General features: G+C 34.4%; 3 protein-coding genes across 3 annotated transcripts in view; 2 read left to right on the top strand and 1 right to left on the bottom strand.

The window, feature by feature from the left end:
* Positions 1 to 8,707, top strand: part of LOC119838915 (aldo-keto reductase family 1 member B1-like) — a 16,013-nt gene extending 7,306 nt beyond the window's left edge. Inside the window, exons 3-7 of the mRNA XM_038365056.1 lie at positions 4,653 to 4,794; positions 5,218 to 5,412; positions 7,277 to 7,476; positions 7,940 to 8,095; positions 8,329 to 8,707. Coding sequence (XP_038220984.1) covers positions 4,653 to 4,794; positions 5,218 to 5,412; positions 7,277 to 7,476; positions 7,940 to 8,095; positions 8,329 to 8,368 — 733 coding nt within the window. The 3' untranslated portion in view covers positions 8,369 to 8,707. The remainder of the gene's footprint in view (positions 1 to 4,652; positions 4,795 to 5,217; positions 5,413 to 7,276; positions 7,477 to 7,939; positions 8,096 to 8,328) is intronic.
* Positions 8,708 to 9,284: 577 nt separating this feature from the next.
* LOC119838871 (3-oxoacyl-[acyl-carrier-protein] reductase FabG-like) lies at positions 9,285 to 10,040 on the bottom strand. Its single transcript, XM_038365014.1, has one exon. The coding sequence runs from the start codon at positions 10,038 to 10,040 to the stop codon at positions 9,285 to 9,287; it is 756 nt and encodes a 251-aa protein (XP_038220942.1).
* A 1,634-nt stretch (positions 10,041 to 11,674) lies between these two features.
* On the top strand, positions 11,675 to 18,240 carry LOC119838951 (WD repeat-containing protein 74). Its single transcript, XM_038365104.1, has 8 exons — positions 11,675 to 11,851; positions 12,004 to 12,158; positions 13,054 to 13,273; positions 14,215 to 14,386; positions 15,203 to 15,295; positions 16,135 to 16,330; positions 17,066 to 17,220; positions 18,012 to 18,240. Exons 1-8 carry the CDS (start codon positions 11,788 to 11,790, stop codon positions 18,217 to 18,219), a joined length of 1,263 nt encoding a protein of 420 aa, XP_038221032.1. The 5' UTR covers positions 11,675 to 11,787; the 3' UTR covers positions 18,220 to 18,240.
* The last annotated feature ends 487 nt before the right edge of the window (positions 18,241 to 18,727 follow it).

Here is an 18,727-nt window from a genome sequence, read left to right on the forward strand (position 1 = left end):
TTTCTCGGGTCTAAAACTATCTCTGTACCAAATTTCAACCTAATCGGTTTAGCCATTCTTGAGTTATAAATAGAGTAACTAACACGATTTTCTTTTATATATATAGATAACATCTATTAATGTACTCCGAATTTAACGCGTGCGAAGCCGCAAAAGCTAGTAGTCATATAAGTAAACCGGCGATCGTACCATCCAATCAATTCCTTTTAAGTTCATCTAGTGTAACTATTAAAATCTTATCTGAACTATAAACAATTTCATTACCTTGGCAACGATGGTATAATGCCGAGGCCATATTAGCGAGTTACGTCGAATATTCTCGAAAAATATGCAATGAGTGACGAATAAGTGACGCGTTGAATTGATTTGAAATTGCTTTGGTGAATGCAGTGCTCGTTTTTTATTATTTGTCCATTATAATCCACGTTTTCTATATTATGATATACTAGCTGCGCCCCGCGGTTTTACTGGTCCGATTTGAAAAATTCTTGCAGTCTTAGATAGGCCATTTTGTGAGGAAGGATATAGATTATATATGTACCACGGGTGAAGCCGGGGCGGACCGTTAGTGAATAAATAAATAGGATATATATATGGGCGACCCAGTATTCTGCGAAGACATCGATGTTATTTTCACATGGATGCCATTGTCAAACTAAATCGTATTAAAATGGGAGCTCAAAAGAAGCACCAGCTTCACACGCGATAGAAATTAAACTTCAGTAAATCGATAAAAGAATGAGATGAATATATATATACATATATATACATATATATATATATATATATATATATATATATATATATATATATATATATATATATATATATATATATATATATATATATATATATATATATATATATATATATATATATATATATATATATATATATATATATATATATATATATATATATATATATATATATATATATATATATAATATAAAATAGTATTTATATTTCTGTCTCATTCTTTGCCGGCTTCATTCTACACATTTTTGTATTTGTGTCTCTTACCAGTTGTTTTTTCCGTTGCATCAGGTTTGAAATCACAACGATTCTAAAGAAGTTTCACTTCAAATGTAACCGTAAAATCGCTTCATCCAGTCGTCTATTGTAGACAAAAGAACACGTCGTATATACGAAGTTTTGAACGCGCGAATCGACACGATTCTTCGTGCGCATATGTAGACGCAGCATAAGTAAATTCAATATGCCCGACCTCGAAAAATCAAGGTCTGCGGTCTTAAAAATCTGCAAAATTTCCTATTTGTGATTCCTTTGTGATAACTTGTGTAAATTCTCGTTATTTACCGCGATTGTCGCCAAACTCCAAAAGACTCGACTGCAACCCTTAGCCATTTTAATGAATTTTAACACGTTTTTATTATCAGCTGTATGTTTGTATAATAATAAAACAAACAAAAAAAGGTGTGTGTGCGATTCACACATGATAGAAGTGAAACTTCAATAAATCGTCAAAAGAATGAATAAAATAGTATGTATATTTCTGTCTCATTCTTTGCCGGCTTCATTCTACACATTTTTGTATTTCTGTCTCTTACCTGTCGTTTTTCCGTTGCATCAGGTTTGAAATCACAACGATTCTAAAGAAGTTTCACTTCAATAATAAATAAAACTTTTATTTGCCAGAAAAAAACATGATGTACATTATTATTACCTTAAAGATATTACTGAGCAGTGAGCTATAATTTCTTTTCATAACACAACTAGCTGCACGCCCCGGCTCCGCCCGGGTTGTCATTTATCGTAATTAAAATTATTTAATCTCTCAAGTTGGATCGAACTGAACATGGTGTGCGAATTTTATTATAATCGGTTAAGTGGTTTAGGAGTCCATTGAGGACAAACATTGTGACACGAGATTTATATATATAACACAATAAAAGATAATATGAACTGCAGACCTACCCTAAGGAAGCTTGTATCGTAGGCCTGCAACCCTTCCTGATAATATAAACATATATGTAGTCGATTATTTTACACTTATATTGACTTACTTTAAAAGGATAGATTTAATTCAAAGTTTGTACATTTACCATTGATCGATCCTACTAATCCTATCCTACTTAATATTATAAATGCGAAAGTTTGTAAGGATGTGTGTGTTTATTGCTCTTTCACACAAAAACTACTAAACCGATTGCATTAAATTTGGTACGTAGATAGATGGATAACTGGAATAACATATAGGCAATTTTATCCCGATATTCCTACTGGATACGGACTTACGCGGGTGAAACCGCGAGGCGCAGCTAGCTTTTAATATATGAATAAAAAGTGAAGTACAGGTTATTTCTTATGACATCTGCCAGTGATAGTCCCGTTGAAATCGGTCCAGCTGTTTCAGAGTTTTGCTGGAAATATATAGATGGACATAATTTGAATATATATTAATTTGTTTAGATTTCTATCTCCTATTGCGAAAAAGCGAAGGTGCAAGTAGAAATAAAGAAAGATAATTGAATTAGTTTGGAATACTAGCCCTCCCCTCTGGCTTCACTCGTGCTACGTTATTTCTCTCCATAGAAAAACTTCCTTGTCCCTCAACGTAGAAAAAAGCCGAATTGGTCGAACCGTTCTTGAGTTTTGCGCTTAACAACACCTTTGGTGATTCATTTTTGTTTATATAGATGTGTTCTTTTCATCGTTGAAATAATAAAATGTTATTAATAGACAATGAAATGCAATTAAATGCTTTTAAATAATATGAAATGACGTTTTTATTTGTTTATTATGCGAAGAAACAATAGCTTTATTAAACCATAATATCCCATTGTCATGTATCCGTTTTGACCTTAAACAAAACATTTTAATCTGCATACAAAATTTATCCTAAAAAATGTTCACATAAAACTAGTGAACGGCTGGACCAAATCAGAGAAATTTTTAAATTTTGTTAAGGCAAGGAACTAAGAGTTTATTATACATATAAACCTTCCTTTAGAATCACTATCTTTAAAAAATAAACCATCAAAATCCGTTGTGTAGTTTTAAGGATTAAAGCATAGGGACATAGGGACAGAGAAAGCGACTTTGTTTTATACTATGTAGTTATTAATAAACTGGCTTTAAATTGTCAGAATTAAATAAAATTCAAGAGACGACATAGCAGGCACTTACTTTCAATTAAAAAAAAAAACGAATCATAAAAATCGATTCATTAAAAAAGAATTACGAACAAAAATAAAAAAAAACATCCAGCCGCATTGATAATCTCCTATCTTGAAGTCGGAATACTATTAGGTTAGGTTAGGTTATTATTATTATATATTTTTATTCTATTGTAAAGGCCTATCTCAAAATATTTTTTTTTTTAGAAAGCTGAAAAGTAGAAATTTTAATATAAGACCGATTCGTATTGTGGAGCATCTCGATCTTGTTAGAACGTTCATTATCCTATCCTACTTATCCTACTTCCTACTAATATTATAAATGCGAAAGTTTGTAAGGATGTGTGTGTATTTGTTGCTCTTTCATGCAAAAACTACTGAACCGATTGCAATGAAATTTGGTACGTAGACACTGGAACAACATATAAGCAACTTTTTATCCCGATATTCCTACGGGATACGGACTTACGCAGGTGAAACCGCGGGGCGCAGCTAGTATCTGTATAATTCGAAATTCAAATTCAAATTATTTATTGCATTATTTGTCTTAAGCTATTAATTAAGTGATTGGAATACTCCTAGTAAGCAAAAAATTATTGTTTCTGTAGGTTCCGCTCTTTCATTTATGATTTTAGGTGTAGAAATAAAATAACCTTAATATATAAAAATCTAGTGTCATGATGTATGTTCCCAATGAACTCTTCACCAACTCAACCGATTTTGATGAAATTTGGCATTGTATGTAACCCTCATAGGAGGCCTGTGTCCCAGCAGTGGGAACATATATGGGCTGATGATGATGGCATTGTATGTGTAATTTGATCCAACTTAAGATATAGGATAGTTTTTATTTCAATTTTTATCCCAATAATTTATAATCTTAATATTTTTAATTATTATTATTTAGCCACAGCAACGCATGGCCGGGTATGCTAGTAATATCATTGGGATAAAAAGTTGCCTATGTATTATTCCAGATGTCTACGTACCAAATTTCATTGCAATCGGTTTCGTAAATTTTACGTAAAAGAGTAACAAACATACACACATATATATACATCCATTCTCACAAACTTTCGCATTAATGATGTTGTTTGTGGGATTTCTTATGACTTCTGACTAAGCGTAAAAAACGCGGTTGGAGAGCCAATGTTGATAATGATACTTGTAAAATACTAAATGCCATTAATGGTAAGGAATATTACGCATACATTACATACTCGCTTATTTACCGCGTTGACTTTATATTCGCTATTTTTGGTGAAGAATAAATATAAAATAACCTAAGAATTAAATTTCTTTTTTCTACATATTGTATTGTCTAAAACCTCTAGAACAGATTCCTCGTTTGTTGCAATATGGATTTGCCTCCATTTGAATAGATATAATAGATAACTGTTAAAACTTAAAATAACAGTCTACTCTAAGGGAGCAAGCAAGGCGAGCTGTTCATAATTTTGTTAAAGATATGCTAATATAAGTTAGTAAATAAATATTGATTTACTTTTCCAGAGAGGACATTTTCATCACGTCAAAGCTCTGGTGCACCTACCATCGCCCCGACCTCGTGGAGGGAGCCTTGAAGACCACACTGGACAACCTAGGATTGGACTATCTGGACCTGTACCTCATTCACTGGCCCCAGGCATTCAAAGTACGTGCAGATGCAGTTCTATTTCGTTTATTTAATTATTTTCTTGCTAAATACAGTTAACTACAATACGTTGATACGCAAAAACGCGGGAACGGCTACATTCTTGTACACATTTTTTTTTTCTTTTTTGTGACAAGAAGTTTCTATTTGCCAGTATGTTTTCGTAAACTTATAACAGCCTTAATGCCCAAAGCGCAGATAACATAATACTCAAAGAAAATAATTGTGATTAACATATGAATATAAACTGTTATGATATTACTGTTTTAAGTCACATACATTTTACAAAACCAAATTTTCTTGTCATTTATACTCTGTACAGACGACATTCTAAATTTGAAATAAAAAAAAATCAATTAAAAGTTTTATCCAAGGATATTTTTTATTGCGAATTTACTATTCGGTCCTCCCAAACGCTTTCAGGAAGGAGGCGAAGAATTTCCCCTAGACGAAAACAACAAAGTGATCCCATCTCCTGTAGATTATATAGACACGTACAAGGCGATGGAGAACCTCGTGGACAAAGGTCTCACTAGAAGCATTGGCATCTCTAACTTCAATAAGAAACAAATAGATCGGGTTATGGAAGCTGCTAGAATCAAGCCTGCTGTCAACCAGGTAAACTTAAGTTTTTAATTCTGTTTAAACCCCTTTGGAACAAAATTGTAATTTAGAATTTTTTGAGTTAGCTTATTCTTTTTCAGTTAATTCGGCTTACTTAGAATATACAATACATATTTTATTTATTGATTACACTAATATTATAAATGTGATAGTTTGTTTGTTTGGATGTTTGTCCGTCAATCACGCTGAAACTACTGAATGGACTTTGTTGAAATTTCTTATACAGACAGGATGTGAGCTGACTTGGGTGATAGGATAGTTCTTATTCCGATTAGACGCTCCCTTGGGATAAAAGCGCGTAAAAGAGCGTCTAGTAATATATATTTTTACAATAAATTCACTTTTCTATCTTTTTCCACATAAATATCACTCTACAGTGATAAGGTCTCCTATTATGCTTCCAATCACTGATCTGTGGTCACTTCTCCTGTCTCTTTTTTTGTTGTTTGACGTTCAATAAAGTGTAAATAAGTTAATGAATAATGTTAATATCAGAGAGAAAGTCTTCGTGGAATATAACAAAAATTTCACTAAAATAGTTGTTATTATAAACTTATAAATGCCCGCTAGTTAACATTTTCCCGCCAAAATAATTACTTCAATTTAACACTAGTTAAATTTCACAAAGGCCGCGTTCTATCGATACTATATAACAATCATTGCAATAATCTTCAGTACTTATTTAGATGGTTGTTAAATGTCTCAATAGATGGCGTGCGGTGCCCCGAAGGTATTATGAGAAACTCGATTGCTGAGGCGGGGTCAAGAGTGGCCGACACGCTAGGCTTTGCTACGATTTGTCATAATGACGCTGGTTCGAATCCCGCCTCATGATCGTATTTGTTCTATAATTTAATTTCTCAACTACCAAAAAAATCCGCTTCCCGCTGATGTCTATGTATCTTTAATGTAAAAAAAACAGTAGCAGTCATGGGACTGCCGATAGAAGTGAAAACGGAACTATTATGTTGAGAGTAATTAAAACTATATGCAAAGATTATATGAAATTTTTTATGTTTTATTTATTAGTTACATATGATGGGTTAAACAAATCATGAACAAAATATAAATACAAAGTGGTTGAAAAACTAATTAATATACAATTATCTTAATTATACATAGTATTTATATTTACACGAATTTCAATGAATTCAAGTTGCTACTGCGCGTGCGCTAGTCTGCCTCTCCATAGCTATAGATATACTATTATCATTAGCATGTCGGTGACGCGAACTGAGGATTTTACCCTTTACCAAAACGCTCAACGCGCCTAAAGAAGTTTTCACTTCAATAAAAAAAAAGAATAATAAAACATTTATTGTCAACAGCACAAAAACAGCACAACATAAAAAAATACATATAAATTAATAACACACAATATACATTAAGATTAAAAATACATATACGACAAATAATTCTTTTTGGCTTAAGTTTATGCTGTGTATTTATCCGTTGACAAAAGTAACTGTACCTATCTTAAAAACTACGCCACAGATTTTCATGCGGTATTTTTTTTGTTCAATTCATCTCATGATAAGATTTACTATTTTTTAAAAATTCGCATTTATAAAGCACTAGCTGCGCCCCACGATTTCACCCGTGTAAGTCCGTATCCCGTAGGAATATCGGGATAAAAAGTTGCCTATATGTTATTTCAGTTGTCCAGCTGTCTACGTACCAAATTTCATTGCAATCGGTTCAGTAGTTTTTGCGTGAAAGAGCAACAAACACACACACATCCTCACAAACTTTCGCATTTATAATATTAGTAGGATTTTAATGCTAGTTGTTTAAGATACCTATGTACATACATTGTTGTATAAATTATTTCTCCTAAAAAGTACACTACAAATTTCAGATCGAAGTACACCCATACTTAAACCAAAGCAAACTGTTCGAACACTGCAAGTCCCATGGTATAGCTGTTACAGCCTACTCTCCATTGGGCTCCCCAGACAGGCCCTGGGCCAAGCCGGGAGACCCGACGCTAATGGAGGACCAGAGATTGAAGTCCATCGCCGAGAGATACAGTAAGACTGTACCGCAGATACTTATCAGGTACGATTTTGCTGTTATTCAATATATCGTGTGGAATTTGGTGGTGAAATGATGACATTCTTAATATGTATTTAAAAATATTAAAAAAGGTCAGTTACCATTCCAGGGTTTCCAAATTTAAAAATTCCAATAATTAAAAAATTAGACCATAGAAAAAATAAAAAAAAAAACTTCAGTCAGTGTTTTTAAGCTTGTTTTATTGACCTCCATTTTAACTTAACATATTTCGTCTATTCTCGCCTTTGTCATTATTGATCGAAGCGCAACCCTAACAAAAATAAACGAGTATTTATGTACTTACTTTTATGTCTTAGTACTTTGTTCAAACAGATTAATGATTTACGAAGGTAGATTTCCCAACTTTCCTGGAGAGCTCGTTAGAGAACATTCGCGATCCCCCCAGGGGGTTGTGACCCATTACTTTAAAAGCACTGCCATAGATTAAAAAACAACTTATTTCCAGATATGCCATAGACAGGTCCATGATCGTGATTCCTAAGTCAGTGACTAAGAGCCGTATCCAGCAGAACTTCGACGTGTTCAACTTCCAGCTCTCGCCTGAAGACCTGGAGCTGATCGGGAGCCTGGAATGCAACGGGAGGCTGTGTATGATGGGAGAGTGAGTGATTCGTAATTACTTTGTCATGGTCAGTAAAGGAGCTGGTTTGTCGCCTAATGATAAATTTTTACAAAGTATATGACATTTTAAAGCCTATTGTATTTTTAAAACTTCCTAGTTTTGATGACTATAAAAAGACTAGGAAGGGTTAAATAAAGGTTATGAGCCTCCGGCTCCCCCATTTCTCTATTGTTTAATTTGTTTTGGCATTTATTAATTTTTTTTTTTTGCAGCGACCATCATCCAGATTACCCATTCCACGATGAATACTAATTCGGTGCAAGTTATTGGAGATTTTGTTTAATTATTTGCGATGTTAATTTCGTCAGGCATTTTGTTAAAATAGTTAATACTTAAATATAGGTAATTATTTCTAGAAAAATACAAAAAAAAACCACAGAACTGTAATAGGCGGAAACAATTTTTAAGGCATTTAACATTGTGTTGATGCAGTATAATGAACGAATATAACAGAAAATCTATGTTTTGTCTTTGGTTGTAATAATGTAGTTTTCGTGTGAGCTTACGCACCATATTTTCTCTTTTTTTGAAAATTTCTTATTTCACATGCACTCTTTCACGAGCAATGAGCACAATATTTGGAATAAACCATAAACAATATATATAATTGTCGTTTTATTTATAATCTGCGTAAGAGGTATAGGGAGGAGATAGGGGAAGGATTGACAACTAGAGAGGGAATGTACTGAAAAGAGTGAGAAAAAGGAAGCCTACGGCTTCTCCACGGGAGTCGGTCACGCTTCGGCATGAATTGAGCCAGTCCGCTGGGGGAGTATCACATCTCCACAGCATTTTCCTCACCCTTCCCAGTCAATTTGCAGCGGCCCTACCTCTGCAAATGTTCATGGGTGATGGTGACTCAGATGTCTTACTAAAAAAAACCGGCCACTCGCAAGTGCGGCAATTTGTTTTTAATTGTGTTTGTTTGAATAAAGTTATGTTATTTTTGAAGACTCTTCTATGTAGAACACACTGAACACCTGAAACCTGAAACCCTTAAAAGATGGATCCAGTATTGATCGCATAAGATATTTTTCTTATTTTTTATTCAAAAAAGCAGATATTTATAAAAAGTATAAATCTAAACATTAAAACACATAATTTGCAGTTAAAAGGCATTTTATTTTTTTAAACCTCACCAGTTGTAATCGTCGGATGACCTATAACTCTAAGTCAATAGGAAACCATTGTCAGCTACATACTCCGAGCCAGTAATCCCAACAGCATTATCACTAGCCAAAAACAAGATAATGCGTGCGATTTCTATCGGATCTGATACTCTCTGAAGCGGCATATCCACCGCCATATCTTCAAATTTGTATGACGTAACACCGCTGTTCACCAGAAAGTCAGTTTTCACAGGTCCAGGGCTCACAGTGTTGACCCTAATGCCTTTGCTTGACAGCTCTAGCGCGGCACAGCGTGTAAAATGATTCAGAGCTGCTTTAGATATATAGTACGGAGTTTTTGAGCATTGTTTTGGCACCAGGGTTCCACCGACACTAGAAATGTTTATGATGTTACCTTTAGTTTTAATTAGATGTGGTGTTGCTAGTGCTGTAACGTTGATGTGGGCTCGGAGATTTATCTTTATTGTGGCATCGTAAGCTTCCAAGATGTTGCCATCCAAAATAGATCCGTATTTGGCAAGCCCAGCATTGTTTACTAAAACATCAAGGTGGCCATATTCCTCGATGACTTTTTGTACAACACGTTTTGCTTCGTCATCTATAGAAATGTCGGCCGCAATCAGCAACGGTTTAGATCCATATTTTTCACAATTATCGGAAATTGTTTGCAGTTTTTCCACATTTCTGCCAACGATCGCGACCTTAGCGCCCTCCTTAGCGAATTCTATGGCTGCTGCTGCCCCAATTCCGGAGCTAGCTCCAGTAATTAAGACGACTTTGGTTTTAAAACTCATTTCTCGTTAGTGTGACAAATGAAGAGCAATGCAACTGTGAGTTAACTTTGAGATTCGATGATTTTTGTCTCGCTGCTGGGATCATTTTTATCATCATTATCGTGTTTGCTGATAAGATATATCTCTTTTAATATAAGTTAAATATTTGTGAACTGCATTAAATCAATGTTTATTTATGAACTTTGATAATTATCCTTTTTGGAGATGTTCTTTATTATTTGATAACATTACTAAAATACTGTTTTTTTAGCGTCATTGACACGTTGACTACGTAAATATTTTCACAGGACTTTCGGCTTTATTTTACAGACCTGAAAGATCTCTTAACTAGTATTTCCTACGTTAGGTATGTAGCGATTGTATTACAACATGAGAAGATAGTTTAATATGAGGTGGGTTCAAAAAACTAAAAAAAAAATGGTTGTTTTGGTTCCTCTTGAAGCTACTGTTTTTTCGATATTACTATACTCTGAAATTCATAAAGGCATCAATGTTTGTCAAAGCAGTGATTTTAAGGTGAAAACTTAAATCAATCATAGAACATATTTTTATCCTACTCGTCTTATCTTATTTAAAGGCACTGCGTCTGCAAATGTTCATGGGCGGTGGTGATCGCTAAACATCAGGCGAACCAGCAGTTCAGTTATCCGCTATGATAAAAAGAAGTCGCTATAATATAAATAATATATATATATATATATATATATATATATATATAGTAAAAATATAAGTAATATTATATATAATAAAAGAAAGTAATAAAATTCTAGTAATATTAATAAATTTAATAAATGACATGTACTGAGGCAACCTCAGTATATAAGTGTATATATATATATATATATATATATTATAATTGGAATCGGCTCAAACGATTTTCATGAAATTTAGTATATAGGAGGTTTCGGGGGCGATAAATCGATCTAGCTAGGAATTTTTTTTAGAAAATGTCATATTCGTGTTTTATCGACTTAAACTCACTTTTTTAACAAATAGGAGGCGTTTGAGTAGTCCCAATTTATTATGACTCTTCCTGACATCTATTGGCGAATAATAATACTATAAATGCGAAAGTTTGTGAGGATGGATGCATATGTATGTGTATGTGTGCGTCTGTTGCTCTTTCACGCAAAAACTACTGAACCGATTGCAATGATATTTGCTTCGTAGATAGCTGGTCAACTGAAATAACACATAGGCACTTTTTATACCGGACTTACGCGGTTTCAACCGCGGGTCACAGCTAGTAATCTATAATATGATGTATCCAAATATGTATGTGTGTAGGTATACGTGTGTCATGCTTGTGACTAAGATAAGCAAGCTATGCTTATATTGAATAATCTAAAGCAACAATACAGTTTCTTGCCGGCTCTTCTCAGCATAATTCATAGATATAGAGTATAACTATGATAAAATTATCTTAAAATGTTATACAGAATATTGTTTATTCTGTATTTAATACAATATGCAGACAAATACTGAAATTGTTTTAAATAGAAAATATGTGATGCGATTATGTGTCTTGAAATATGTCATTTAATATATATAGAATTTACATAATAAAAAACTTAGTAGCATAGATCGATGTCATGAAAAAAACATTAATGACAGTGACGCTTGACATTGAAGGAAGTTGTTCCAAAAGTCAAACTCATGTTCGCTATTTCACGTGGTTATCGCGTTTGTAAATATCGCTGATTGTACATTATTTTCTAAAATGATGAATGTATAAAAGAACACAAAAATGTTACTAGAAGAGGAGAAAACATTTGACTTTTTTGTTAGCAGCCGAATTGGCTCGTTCAAACGTAAGTACATAAAGCACTTATTATTAGGGTTCAGATTCGATTGCAAACTGCATCTCAGAAATAAAATTTTAATATAACTTTAACTAAATTAATATCTTTTAATATGATATAAAATAATTATTTATGTTATAAAATTATCTTTTCCTTCACAGATATAAAATACCACACGGACCTAGCTAAAAACAGTAAAAAATGTATCGAAAACCTGGTAGACATAAAAACTTTACAAAAAGATGACACAATCACGTGCATGGAATGGGGGAACAAGGAGCAGACAGAAATACTTATTGGAAAAAGGAATCGAAAGGTACTATCATAGATTTTTTGTAACTGTCCACTTGGTGATCCAATTTCGATAAATTTTTTACTTAAAAGCTTGTACCTTGATGATATAAAATAACTCTTAATACCACATGTGAAAACTGATGTGCAGCAAAATTCAGCAAAATATATGGGTTACAATTCAAATTTTAATTTTTTCTGTGATTATTGATATTTTTTTCGTATTTGTAAACACGTAATTTTAACAATTTCGAAGAGTATAGAGAGCCCAATTGACTTACGAAGCATTTCTAAGGAATGTAGCATGTATTCTTATCCAAAATAATGTGTGGCAAAACATATAGTTGTAGTTCAATTAGTTTGCTCATTTATGACATGTAGGTAATCCATAAAATTAATTTATACTAGCTATGCCCCGCAGTTTCACCCGCATAAGTCCGTATGCCGTAGGAATATCGGGATAATAAGTTGCCTATATGTTATTCCAGTTGTCCAGCTGTCTACGTACCAAATTTAATTGCAATTGGTTCAGTAGTTTGGTTAGGTTGTAAGTTTTAATGTGTATAGTTTGTTTTTTTTTTTTTGTTCTAGTTTTTAATTTATTTATTGTTTTTTTTCTGTGTGGCCTTGTTATCAATAAATGTTTTTATTATATTATTATTAGTTTTTGCGTGAAAGAGCAACAAACACACACACACACATCCTTACAAACTTTCGCATAGTATATATTTCGTCCACCAAAATTTGTTGAAAAATCAATATAATGTTTTATTCTACTTTGTATCCCCTGTTCAAATTACTGATTCTGATAGTCAACTAATAGTAATTTTTTTTTCATTTTATGCTTGAGTAAAACCTATGTGAAGTAAGGGCAGTCCTTTCATGTAAGTACAGCAAATATTTGTCATTTTCTCTTCCAGATTGAAACATACAACACAGAGAAGAGGTTGGCAAACATAGAGACAATCGATTTTGGATCTGGCGACATTGTTGGCCTGGGTCGCTATAAGCAGCGTCTCATAGCTGGTGTTGCCAGTGGTGTGGTGAAAATTTGGGGGAAAAAGGAAGATACTCTGGTTGAAGCTGGAGGGAAAATTGATAGAATGAAAGTATGGAGCGATGGAAATGTTTTTGCAACTGGTAATTTGTTTTTTGCATTTCGAGAAATTGTTAAAGGATGGAAACACTTTGATTGCGAGGATGGCCTCGAACGCGCGTCTAGGTATAAAGAATTATATCCAAAGCTTTAAAGTTGGTTTGAAAAACCAGTCGAAAGAGTAAAGGTGTCGGTTATATACAAACAAACAATTAAATATAATGGATAACAATATAATCATACTAGCTCTAAGCCGTGGCTTCACTCGTGATACCTGGGTGAGAGGAGGGAGCCTATGTGCTAACCCAGACTGTAATCTATCTACACCAAATTTCATACACATATGATTAACAGTTTTCGCGCGAAAAGGTACCAAAAAAAAAAACAATACATTTTTGCAGTCGTTTCTTTTGAGAAATTTTTGAAGAAAAAAAATATTGGTCACGAGGCGGGATTCGAATCAGCTTCTTTTTTCCAAACCGTTTGCAACGTCTAGCCTCTCGGCCACTCGTGATTCCATGTCAGCAATCAAATGTTTTCTAGCCTATCGGTTTTATGTGCCTCTTTTTATGTCATAGCGGACAATTGAGCTGGTGGTTCGCCAGATGGTAAGCGATCACCACCACCCATGAACATTCGCAAAGGTAGTGCCTCTGCGAATGTGCTGCCCGCTTTTAAGTGTAAGTAAGGGCAAAGGTCAGGAGTATCCACTGGAAAGAAGGAATGGTATGGGACGGGTAAGGGAAAGGACACGGGCCTCCGGCTCCCCCACTCACCGCACGAAACACAGTAGCATGCCAATATTTCACGTCGGTTTTGTGTGTACTTCGCCGCGAGCGTGCGAGCTGGCCCAATTCGTGCCGAAGCGGGCTCGACTCCCACAATTAATGCCTAATGGACATCCTACGTCATCTATTAAGATGTTTATGAACCATCTCAACCAATATGGAACAAACATATTTACCCTTATGCTAATTTCTTTCAGGTGGTGAGGAGAATGATTTAAAACTATGGCGGATAGGTGAGACAGCACCGATTTTTATAGCGAAAAATCTGCCCCACGACTGGTTGCAACTGCGAAGACCTGTATGGGTGACTGATTTAACGTTTCTAGAGGAAAACTTGCTGGCGGTGTGCTCTAGGCATGGCTATGTTAGGTTTGTGTGTGATTTTCAACCGACTTAAATAAAAGGAGTAGGTTATCAATGCAACTGTAACTTTTGATGACCCGATATTCATGATTATTTTACACTAGCTGCGCCCCGCGGTTTCACCCGCGTAAGTCCGTATCCCGTAGGTATATCGGGATAAAAAGTTACCTATATGTTATTCCAGTTGTCCAGCTGTCTACATATCAACAATCGGTTGATTGCAATGATATTTGGTTTTTGCGTGCGCAGTAGTTTTTGCGTGAAAGAGCATAAAATGCACACACATCCATACAAACTTTCGCATTTTATACATATATTAGTAGGATATAGTAGGATTACAATTACAATTATTACAATTTAATTTTAATATACAAATTTATTACAATTGGCCATAAGGAGACGGTACTATTTTTTGCTATAAACAGTTTTTTCACTTTTCTGTATCTATTTCGTTCATTATTTTACAATTAATTCAGAGCACTCGAAATTTGTCTGAAGGAATACTCTGCCTATGCATTTATGTAAAGTTTTCTATGGATTATATACAGTAAGACTTTTAATGTTACTGCTTCGAAATAAGGTGCTAATTTCAATGACTGTCTTATACATTTAATTTTTAGTTTTATAGCATTGAAATGCTTTATAAATGAGAAATTTTGAAAGAATAGAAAAAATTTGATCACGAGGCAGAAAAAATTTCTCATTGTCTTATACATCTCAATAAAATAGCACAGACAGAGACCTTACTATTTACGAGTGATCTCATTCAACCAAGTTTTATTACAAGTACATATAAACAGATCTTCCATAAAACTGTTTCAGGCTATATGACACAAGGGTACAACGCAGACCGGTATGCAATGTGGACACTAAAGGGATGGCCGCAACCTGTATAGCCAATGGTTTTGATGAAAGGTTGGTCAATCTAAATATATATATATATATATATATATATATATAACTCAAAGGTGATCTATCAACACAGCCTAAACTACTGGACCTAGGGGCTGAAATTTGGCGTGCAGATAGATGTTATGACGTAGGCATCCGCTAAGAAATGACTTTGATAAATGGGTAGTATTTATTAAATCCAAGGGGAAACTGCAAGCCAAAGCCAGTAAATATAACCTATTTTTTTTAATAAAGTGAAATTCGAAAATTACATAAAAAAAAAACGCCTCACGTAATCAAACTATTCGCTTCATCATGTTAATATATAATGAATAATTAATTAAAGATAAACATGTGCTACAAATTTGATAAAATCTTAATATATAAAAATCTATTGTCATGATGTATGTTCCCAATGAACTTTTCACCAACTCGACCGATTTTGATGAAATTTGGCATTTTATGTGTAATTTGGTCCAACTTAAGATGTAGGATAGTTTTTATTTCGATTAATTACCCTAATAATTTAAAAATCTTAATACTTTTATATTATTACTCAGCCACAGCAACGCGGGGCCGGGTATGCTAGTATGATATATTCGGTCAATCATTCTAATTTTTTGTCATATTATTTTTTCCATCATCATAGTAATTGAATAGTGATTCAATTTTTCATTCCAATCAAATACATTTTTAGTAAATCGCGTGTTCTCATGTCTGAGCGATACCACGTACGCATGTGTGCGTGCGGCCTTGTGTACCGACACAGCCGGCCGAGACCGGTGATTGGTTAATTGCATAAATGTTTGCGTGCATCATTCTAGGTCTTAAGTTTTAATAAATTTTATTTAATTATGATGCAGGCAAGTCCTAGTCGGCTTTGGTCGTGGTCAGCTCCATCAAGTCGACTTCCGTAAAACTCGCCTCGACAAAGGGTATAAGGGCGCAGCCGGGGCGATAACTAGTATAGCGGTGTGCCCAGACAGACTCGTGGTTAGCACCAGCCTGGACAGGCATATCCGGGTGCATGATCATGCTAGCAAGAGTTGTGTTTATAAGGTGAGGGTAATGCGGTTTGGTTTGAATTCTTGTGCTGGCGTGAATTTTTGAATTTGAATTATTTTATGAATGAAATGGATTAAATTAATGAATGAAAATTATTTACTGCGTTACAAAAATCTTGAAAAAAAAAACGGCAAATAACGACCTTATCGCTATTTGGCTATCTCTACCAGATAACTGTAACAATAAAGGAAAGTTAACATTCAACTGGTGGGTAGGCAAAAATGAGGCGATGATATTACGCTGTTAAAAACTATTATTTTTGTGTTTTATAGGAAATTGGTTCCGTTTTAGAAGATTGAGCTGTATTTCTTGAACCACGAAGTATATGTTGGTGACCATTTTTGTAGAAAAACATTATTTAAATTTCAATGTTCGAGAAGAATCCATTTTTTTTTATCTTTTTTTTTTATGTCACAGTCGGCAATGGAGCTAGTGGGACCCCTGATGGTAAGCGCTACCACCGCCCATGAACATTTGGAGAGACATAAGGTCCATTACAGACCTTACGCCTCTATCTATACCTTTACTAATAAATTTCTTTGAAATTTAAAAAAAAAAATTTGAACAGGTACCTTCTTGGGAAGCGCGCTCCATCTTAGACACACATCAGCACACACATCGCGACACATCTCAGCTTACCAGCAGGCGAGATCGTGGTCAAGCGCTTCCCTATCATGAATTAAAAAAAAAAAAAAATCTCTGTATTCTTTTTTCAATGTTTTTTTACAGCAATACCTGACGTCAAAGCTAACTAAAGTGCTGGTACAGACGGCCACCTCCACGCCTCTGCGTAATTCTGGGGAAGAGGTTAAGGAGGAAGAAGAAGAAATTGCGGTGAAAACTGACGACTTGGATGAGATCTTCGAAAATATGGAGACTGTTGGGTGAGTGCTGGTTATTGCATGTGACTTTGTCCGCAAACTACTTAATCTTTCCTCGGTACACTTTTCGAGGGTAGTTTTATATTATTTTGTATTCTGTAATAGACTTTTTCTATTATTATAAATGCAAAAGTGTATTTATATGTAACTAAGTTTGTAGGTCTGTCCCTTCCTCATGCCTTAACCAATGAACCGATTTGATGAATGTTTGTCCGATGGAAATTTATCAAAAGATGAATCTGACAGGAATGGTATCTATATGGGGTAAATCTTAGATTTTTTTTTACCTTCGATTAGTTGTTACTTAGTTGTGTCAAGATGATGCTTTGACTTCAGAAGTATGTATGTTTCTTCCTACTAATATAATATAATGTGAAAGTTTCTAAGGATGTGTGTGTGTTTGTTTCTCTTTCACGCAAAAACTACTGAACCGATTGCAATGAAATTTGGTACGTAGACAGCTGGACAACTGGAATAACATATAGACAACTTTTTATCCCGATATTCTACGGGATACTTTCCGTCTGCCTGTCTGTCCGTCAGTCTGTCACACCAGGCTATATCTAATGAACCGTGATAGAAAATATAGTTGTAATGTTTAACGATATATTTCGTTTGCCGCTATAACAGCGAATAATAAAATATTGAGGGTAAGCAACGGTTGGTAAGGTCATAAAAAGATGGGCGATCTATTTTTCTTTTTTGCAGTTGCCTTTACAATTGAAAGGAACCCTTAGCTTCGTGAATCCGACTCGCACCTGACCGTTTTTTGTAACTATTTTAATTAATTTCAGAGCGAAAACGCCACGTAAGAAACATTCAGAAGAATTAGATACAGCGGTGGAAGCGAAGAAATGTAAACCCTCCACGGAAGGGAGTACAGAAGTTAGAAGCGGAGATGATGCGATTGTGAAGCTGTTGCGAAGTACGGAGAAGCAGAAGAGAAGATTGGAGAAGAGGAAGAGGGAGAAGAAAGCGAAGAGTGTGTTTCATAATGCGTAGAATAAAGAGTTTTGAATTTTGCGCGTGTTTTTTTACTATGCCTTCCTAATATATATATAGTTGAATGAATATACATACACATACAACAGACTTCGGTAATAAATAACATCTAGACAAAAATACACTTAAAACTGTTCTTAAATATGATTGTCATAATTCTAGTCAAAGAAACCTATCGTTATTTATAAAGGTGCATTCTCAAACTACGGACTTAAGCAATATTTTTTATATATTACTTAAGCAATACTTTATCTCAATAATTAAAGTAGAAACTACAACACAGGAAAAAGGACAACCGATGAGAAATTTTGAAAGAATAGAAAAAATTTGATCACGAGGCAGGATTCGAACCTGCGTATCTTGCCTAACCGTAGCAACGCCTAGCCTCTCGGCCACCCGTGATCCTGCCACAGTAATCGAATTTCTTCTACTCTTTCGATTTCATGTGCCTAAGGGGCACCCCACGCCATCTATTGAGATGATTAAGAACCATCACAACCAATACGAA

This window comes from Zerene cesonia, unplaced genomic scaffold (assembly GCF_012273895.1).
Source record: "Zerene cesonia ecotype Mississippi unplaced genomic scaffold, Zerene_cesonia_1.1 Zces_u006, whole genome shotgun sequence".
In the NCBI taxonomy this organism is placed as follows: Eukaryota; Metazoa; Arthropoda; class Insecta; order Lepidoptera; family Pieridae; genus Zerene; species Zerene cesonia.